This window comes from Schistocerca americana, chromosome 4 (assembly GCF_021461395.2).
Source record: "Schistocerca americana isolate TAMUIC-IGC-003095 chromosome 4, iqSchAmer2.1, whole genome shotgun sequence".
Lineage (NCBI taxonomy): Eukaryota > Metazoa > Arthropoda > Insecta > Orthoptera > Acrididae > Schistocerca > Schistocerca americana.
In genome coordinates this window covers 726,478,439-726,487,000 of record NC_060122.1, presented here as the reverse complement: position 1 = coordinate 726,487,000, position 8,562 = coordinate 726,478,439, and the positions used below count along the sequence as shown (strand labels likewise).

At 46.9% G+C, this 8,562-nt stretch overlaps 1 protein-coding gene across 1 annotated transcript in view; it reads left to right on the top strand.

Annotated features, from left to right (window-relative positions):
• Positions 1 to 1,040: 1,040 nt before the first annotated feature.
• The window catches only part of LOC124613745, a 220,269-nt gene continuing 212,747 nt past the window's right edge, over positions 1,041 to 8,562 (top strand). The window contains exons 1-2 of the mRNA XM_047142462.1: positions 1,041 to 1,045; positions 1,149 to 1,449. Of these exons, the coding sequence (XP_046998418.1) occupies positions 1,041 to 1,045; positions 1,149 to 1,449 (306 nt within the window). The remainder of the gene's footprint in view (positions 1,046 to 1,148; positions 1,450 to 8,562) is intronic.

Here is an 8,562-nt window from a genome sequence, read left to right as displayed (position 1 = left end):
ACAAGCTTCGGGCCTTAAAACCTCTTCCCGTGGCTTGGACGACGTCCTCACGCCCTTCTCGGCGGGAGGAGGTCGTTTTAGCCCGGTTAAGAATTGGACACTGCCGGTTCAGCCATCGCCATCTGCTGACGGCTGCGCCGGCGCCGTTCTGCCCATGTGGGCACTTGCTGACGGTTAGACACATTTTAATGTCCTGTCCAGATCTTAACACACTGCGCCTCGATCTTAACCTGCCAAATACTTTCGATGCCATTTTAGCGGATGACCCACGAGCAGCTGCTCGTGTTCTTCGTTTTATCAATTTGACAAACCTCGCTAAGGACATTTGATGATGCTGTTTTTTAATCCTATGCCTGTCAGTCTGTCTTTTATCGTGTTTTCCCTTTTAGTTGTTGTGGTCAACTTGTGCCTCGCGGTGCATTCTTAGAGTAGTCAGGGCGCTAATGACCATTGAAGTTGTGCGCCCTAAAACCACAAAAAAAAAAAAAAAAAAAAAAAAAAAATTTAGAACTAAGTAAACCTAACTAACCTAAGGACGTCACACACATCCACGCCCGAGGCAGGATTCGAACCTGCGACCGTAGCAGCCGTGTGGTTCGGGACTGAAACGCCTCGAACCGCTCACACAAGCCTTCATACCAAGTGAAATATTCTTTTCCAGTCACTGATTACTCATCTCAACATACTTCGTGTCGGATCTACTGTTGTTAAAGTGTCAGATTACAAATGAAAAGGTCTCGGGTTCGATCTCCAGTCAGTCCTAGGATCTTAATTTGTCACACTTCTCACTTATATCATCTGTGGCACTGTTTGCTAATGTGCAACATCCCGAGTTGCGCCGTGATTCGGAATGTATGTGAAGCTGTAGATCTCCGTGTAACTGCCTGGGAAGTCAGTTCAAAAGACGGAGGGAGGCAACAGGAGATTACATCCAACAGTACCATGTATCGTAAAGCTTGATGATGCTTTGTTTTTTTTCTAATGTCTGTATAGTTTTGAGACCAAAGCTATGGGACAAATTTCGCACTACACTTTGGCAGATGTCGTTACCGGCTGAGCAAATAGTTCGGCTGCAGACGGGATGCTCGACTGTGCGCGTGCTTTCTTGATCCGCCGTTAACCTTAGTCCTCTGTTTGTGGTGTTGCAGTGCCGAAGCGACCAGCGAGAACAGCGAGGTCCAGAAGGAGCGTGATGCAGCCAGCACTGAGGACGGCCGCGGCCACGGCGACGGCGACGCCGACCGAGAAGGCGACGCAGACAGTGACGTCACGAGCGCGAGCGCAGACAGCCAGCCGGACGTGATGTCCGCCACGGCGGCGTCGGTGGGCGTGGGCGTGGGGGTGGGGGTGGCAGTGGGGCCCAAGGCGTCCGCCGGGCCTGCGCCCGCCCCCACCACCACCGCCTGCCTCTATTCCTACCTGCAGCAGCCCTCGCACCACCACTCGCAGGTATTCACGGACAGCTTCTCGTCACAGCAGTTCGATATAAAGAATGGGCAAAGTAAAACTGGCCTGGAAAATTTCGCAATCGTCTTAAGCTACAGGAAATATTTTCAGGGACAGTTTCATTTCACTCACCCTGTACAACAGGGTCCCCCAGAAACTTCGAGGGGTCGTAGAGGGTATCTTGAGGAACAAATTGAGGGTAGGAACCAGTGACCAGAAATCTCGTCCAGAGACGCTACAGAGCGTAGAGTTACAGGCGCAGACGTCTGCCAGCAGGCCAGCCCTTCGGCATCAAACATTACTTTTTATGCTACCAGACCGTAGACAGGACGTCTCACAATGTAGACGGTAAAAAGTGTAGAGCAAGACACAGGTTGGAATGTACGCAACAAACAATTGATGACATAGGTTGGAAGTGCTACTCTGAGATTAAGAAATTAGCACAGGAGAGGAATTTGTGGCGGGCCGCATCAAATCGGTCAGAAGACTCAAGACTAAAAAGAATCATTGATTGTGACTAATTGCCGTGATCGCCAGTAGGGAAGATGGAGCTAGTTGCTGTGTATAAAGGCCTTGTCTGCTACGAATGCAATGCTCTGATGCCTCCCTGGATGGTGGTTTCCGACTCGTCTTTCCATCCGCACTTTATTTTCCTCCTGGAATCCTCTGAGATCTCCAGTGTTTTTCGGTGTAAAGGAGACAAACTCCAACCTATGGCTGAAACCGTAACAGAGTACCTCACTCATATGCGACAAGGCCTGCCTATTCAGCAACTAGCTTCATCTTCTTCACCACTTGTTCATGGCAATGGCAATTAGTAGCCGTGACTGGATAACGAACAACATTGCGAGACGTTCCGCCAACGGTCCGTCAGTGTACAAAGTCACGTCTGCTGCCGAAGGGGTGGCCTTGTCGCAGGCGTCGCCAACAATAACTTCGGCACTCTGCAGCGTCCTCGGATGGCGTTGCTGCGCACGGGTTCCTATCCTCGGTTTATTCCTCGAGACACCCTCTACAACCCCTCAAATTTCGTCGCAACATTTCTGGGACACCCTGTATATCTATACTCCGCAAGCGAGGGTACTGCTGCTACCAGTGTCATGTCCCCCACTTCCTGCCCTATTCGCGGAAGGTACTTAAGGAGAACGGCTGTCGGTGTCTCAAGATGAGCTCCAATTTCCCTGATTTTTCAAATCGTGGGCATTTTACGAGACGCAACAGGTGTGTTAAAAATAATGGAGGTTTTTGTCATTTGGAGATAATTTTATTTATTCGTTCACATCAATGTTATCACCTTCCATGTAACTGGCATTAGACACCAGCGCTTTTTCTAATCCTCAAAACATTTGTGGAACTCGTCTTTCAGCTTTCAGCTCTCTCGGTAATGCATTTTTAATTTCAACTACGCTGTAAAACGACGTTCCCTAAAGGTTTTTCTTATTTTTGGGAACAGAAAAAAGTAACTAGCCGTCTTGTAGAATATCGAGGCTGGAGCATCATTGCAGTACTGTTTTTGTCAAAAAATTACCGACAAGCAACGAAGTGTGAGCATGTGCATTATCTTTGTGCAAAAACCAACAATTGTTTTGCCATAAATCTGGGATTTTTTATTTTATTTTTAAGGGCTGCTTCATGCAGACTCCACTGAACTTGCAAGCAGTATTCCTTGATGGTTGTTCCATCTTGTGGCAAGATTCCCTTAAAATCGGAGAACACAATGAGCGTAACCTTCACATTAGACTATACTTCTCGAGTATTTTTCGGTCTTGGCGATCCAGATTGCATCTATTGCGGCGACTTATACTTAAGTGTCAACTCCATATCTGAAACTCCTACCCCTATTATAACACATTTCAGCAGCTCTCCGTCCTTACTGACTTCATCTACCAACTGTTTAGCAACTTGTATTCACAGCTGTTTTAGTTCGAGATTCTGTAATTTATAACAAGTTTTGCTGCCACACGTTTCATACCTATAGCAGCCAAGACAATTTCTTGCAATGAGACAGTTGGAGTAACAACTTTATCAGCATCTCCTGTGATTGTGGTTCGGCGATCATTCGTAATCATTTTTTTTTCACTTTTTTCACGATTTACCGGCTGATGGCGTGTTACGGCATTCAGTGAGCACGTCATTTTCAGTGTCTTTCCAACCTTCTTCAAAGGCCTTACACCATTCGTTAACCCTTGTTTTACTCACAGTAGGCTCGTCGTAAGGAATATTTGATGTTTCTTAAAGTTTTGCTGTAGTTTATTCCGTTATAATAACAAAATTTAATGTAAATCTATTTTATACAAATAAATAATCGCCCATGCTACCAAAACACATGTTACCTTTATGACAGCTGTCGTAACGTGTGATGAAATGAGCCCGCTCTGCCGGCTGGTGTGGTCAAGCAGTTCTAGGCACTACGGTATGGAACCGCGCGACCGCTACGGTCGCAGGTTCGAATCCTGCCTCGGGCATGGATGTGTGTGATGTCCTTAGGTTAGTTAGGTTTAAGTAGTTCTAAGTTCTAGGGGACTGATGACCTCAGTAGTTAAGTCCCATAGCGCTCAGAGCCATTTGAACCAAAGTCATCTGACTTGAACCCAAAAAAAATCTATGGGACATGTTGGGAGAGTGAGTAAAACTCCGAAATCAGCATCGCCGCAATTTGGTGGGACTGCGCGATCAAATCCTCAGCGAGTGGCTTAACTTGGGTGCGAGGCCGCAGCTCGTGGTCTCGCGGTCGCGTTCTCGCTTCCAGAGCACGGGGTCCCGGATTCGATTCCCTGCGGGGTCAGGGATTTTCACCTGCCTCGTGATGACTGAGTGTTTGTGTTGTCCTCATCATTTCTTCATCATTCATGAATGTCGCGAGTTTGGACTGAGCAAAGGTTGGGACTTTGTACGGGTGCTGATAACCACGCAGTTGAGCGCCCCACAAACCAAACATCATCATCATCATCAACCTGGGTGCGACGTACCTGCACAACCTTGTTGAGTCACTGTCTAACCGAATCCAGGCGGTTATCAAGTCCGGGTGAGCGGCATTACACGGTATTAAATGAGGTTAGTAATGATTTCTGTAGGAGCGACTAATTTTTTGTGGGGCGAGCTTACCTCTTTAATGCTCCCGCGCTTACTAATCGCACCCTTGACGAGACGTTTTGCTGCTTCTTTAAATCTTATATCTCCTCTCTTAATCGTACCAGAGGAACCCCAGTCTGACGAGCAACACTTCATGCAACGACTGTAGTCTGTGCGTTAATTACATTTCCTTGGGACTTTTCAAATGAATTTCAGCCTGGCCGTTGCGTTTCCTAGAACTAGTCCTTTCTCTTTGTGTCGCTCCGGGTGGTTCCTGCAATGTATATTACTGTTGTTAATGGTGCCAGTGATTTTCTCCCGATGGTGTAATCGAACACTAAAGCTTCTCTCTGCCTATTTTGCGCAATACGTTACAAGTAATTGCGTGCAGGATCAACTGCCGGTTCCTATATGAACCATAGATTCTTTGCCGCTATCGCTGCATTTTGCTTCAGTCTCTTGTTGTTGCAACTTTCCTATAGACAAACAACATAGTCCACGAACAGCGCCACGAAGTTCCCCAAATTATCCACGAGATGATGTACGCACTGCCTGGAAAAAAGTGAAACACTCAGAAAAAATGGTAGGATGTCAACGGAACGTCGTAAACGTACACACCATTAGCGGTCTTGTAAATGATTAGAGACGAGAGTGCATTAGCGTTGTTGATGTTTAGTGTTCTTACCAGGCCTGTTAAGGTATACAGGGAGCGTGAAGAGCGTCAGATGATGAATGATCATTGTGAAGGACACGGAGATGACGCGTACTCGTCTGAGACAGCGTTATCAGCACCTGAAATAGTTTAAAAGGGGCCTCATTGTGTGTTTCCTATTGGCAAGTTAGTCGAGTCGTGCAATATGCAGATTTTCGGACATTTGGGTGTGAAAGAGGCCCGATCTTGTACTCCATAGGGACTTGAAGGCAGGTCGACCACGTCTGATGACCGCAAACTAGGATCGCCGTATTGTGCAACAAGCACATCGTAACTCTTTCACGTCGAAGTTTGCCATTCGATAGCAAATAATAGACTGCCGACAGCAGTATATGTCAGGACTAGGCAGCCACGGTCTCACGTGGAGGGCAGCTTTAACACCACAACACAAACCTCTACGTCTGGAGTGGTGCCGCGACCGGGAAGCATAGACTGTTGAGGAATAGCGTCACGGTGTGCTCAGCGATAAATCTCATTTCTACACGCGGATGACCATTTTCGGCGAGTATGGCAGCGACCTTGGGAGAGGTCCCAATCTTCCAGTGCTTTGGAGAGGCACAAGGGCATTGCTGCTGGCGTCATGGTGTGGAGAGCCATCGGGTATGAACTAGTAGTTGAGGTAACTCTGACGGCACAGTGGTACGGCGCGGGCATCATGGGTTCTCACGTGTTACCTCTCCTACACTAAAGAGCCAAAGGGACTGGACACCCACCTAATCTCGTGTATCTCTCCCCCCCCCCCCCCCCCCTGGAGGGAACTAACACCATGAATCCTGCAGGGTTGTCCATAAATCCATAAGAGTACCAGGGATTGGAGATCTCTTGTGAACAGCACGTTGCATGGCATCCCAGATATGCTCCATAATGTTCGTTTCTGGGGAGTTTGGTGGGCAGCGGAAGTGTTTAAAGTCAGAAGAGTTCAAAAATGGTTCAAATGGTTCTGAGCACTATGGGACTTAACATCTGAGGTCATCAGTCCCCTAGACTGAGAACTACTTAAACCTAACTAACCTAAGGACATCACACGCATCCATGCCCGAGGCAGGATTCGAACTTGCGACCTTAGCGGTCACGCGGTTCCAAACTGAAGCGCCTAGAACCGCACGGCCACTCCGGCCGGCGTCAGAAGAGTGTTCGTCGAGCCACTCTGTAGCAACTCTGAACGTGTGGGGTGTCGCATTGTCCTGCTGGAATTGCGTAAGTCCGTCGGAATGCACAATGGACATGAATGGATGCAGGCGATCAGGCAGCATGCTTACGTACGTGTCACCTGTCAGAGTCGTATCTAGAGGTCCCATATCACTCCAAATGCACACTCCCCACACCATTACAGAGCCTCCAATAGCTTAAATAGTCCCTTGCTGGCATGCAGGGTCCACGCATTCATGTGCTTGTTTCCTTACCCGTACACGTCCATCCGCTGTTTAAAATTTGAAACGAGACTCGTCCGACCAGGCAACATGTTTCCAGTCGTCAACAGTCCAATGTCGGTGTTGACGAGCATAGCGAGGCGTAAAGCTTTGTGTCGTACAGTCATCAAGGGAACTCGAGTGGGCCTTTGGCTTTTCAACAGCAATTAGCGGGAGGGAGAAGATTAAGAGAGTAACAGAAATAAAAAAAACGCACCTTTGGTATCCCAAGTATTGGCGGAGTCTCCTGCCTCAGTCGGCATGACCATTGTTCGCGCGTTTCTCCTACTGGTATTGATCCACTGCGTATACAAACGACCTGTAGTCACCCTTGGACCACGCCTTAGCGCTAAAAATCAATTCTCATTAATGTTTGACGCCATAGCTCGTCGTTTGAAACACGCACAACGTGGATGATCCATTACAAACGAAACAATACCTTACATTGAACCTGCGTCCTACGATTGTGCGCTCGAAGAAAAAACACTCCGTCTTGGGACTTATTCGAGATCATCTTCTTTAATGTTTTATTAGTGGAACTAAAGTAGAAAAGGTCATCAATAAACAACGCGAACATTATCTGCACGACAACATTTGCTTCATTACCTGTTCTCAGCGTCTTCGTCTTCATAAGTTTTTCTTTATGTTACTTTTTGGTGAGTTCTTTCGCATCCTCCACATGCAGCCAGGTTCCTCTTGCCCTGTTTGATGCGTGGATTCATTACTGTCGGTTGTGCTCGCTTATGACCGCTCATCTTTTCCTCGTGTCTCATGTAAGAAACTGATCTATTTCTCCAACAGCTACTTAGATAACCGCTTTCAACATACTTAACAATATGTACAGATTCATAAATGCGGTTTTGTGCGGTTTTCCATGCCCGTTTAGGCAAATGCTGGGCTGGTCTCCAATGTCCACCTCCGAATATACAATGCACAAAAATATAAAATAGGGCAACGTTTACACGTTTTTAAGATTGAATATTAAGTACATTGTTTTTGTACTACTGATTTTTGTTTATTTCAAACTAGTTTTCGGCTTATTGGGTCCTCTTCAGGAAAAAGGCAGATGACGTACGCGATTTCTGTCCTTTAAAGTTAACTGTGGTGGCAGAAGGGGCATCGGGTCACGTAGTTAAAATAAATTTGGCAAATATTGAATACAGGAGCCCCTGTAAAAGCGGGGAAAACGCTCGGAAAGAGAGATTCGTCAGCAGCAGTTCCGCCAGTAACATCAACCGCTCAGTGCGACTTCCATTTGTTTGGACGGCCTGTTTGCTGACACTCCAAGCACTTCGTCTCTCTTAACTTGGCGTCAAGCAGATGTTCTTTCGACGTTAGTGTAAACCAGGATACGTGTTCCTTCTCTCTTTCTTTATATGCACGCCGTTCTCATCAGACATGACATAGCTTATTTACGCTCTATAAACAGAGAGTTCAGACTGTAAGCCTTTTATAACGATGTAACACAATTTTCTGCTTCGTAGCTGTTGACCGGGAAATTAAAAGCCCGCTGCCCTAAGTCGTTGGTATGTCTCACATTGAAACTGTTCGTCTCTTCATCGTATTTATGTTACCTCAATCCATACTCCTTTATTTCATCGTGATAAAAAAGTAAACAGCGAAGATGTATGGCCTTGTTGGCTGGGAGATCCAAAGGGCAGGTTCAGCGGCCTAATTGGAAAGGTTTTTCTATCCTTCGCTCACAATGAATGACACCTCTCCATCGCGAAGTGTGATTTTTTGTGTTTACGTATAGCTGATAATAAGTTCAAATGGCTCTGAGCGCTATGGAACTTAACATCTGAGGTCATCAGTCCCCTAGATTTAGAACTACTTAAATCTAACTAACCTAAGGACATCACACACAGCCATGCCCGAGGCAGGATTCGAACCTGCGACCGTAGCCCCAGCGCGGTTCCGGAC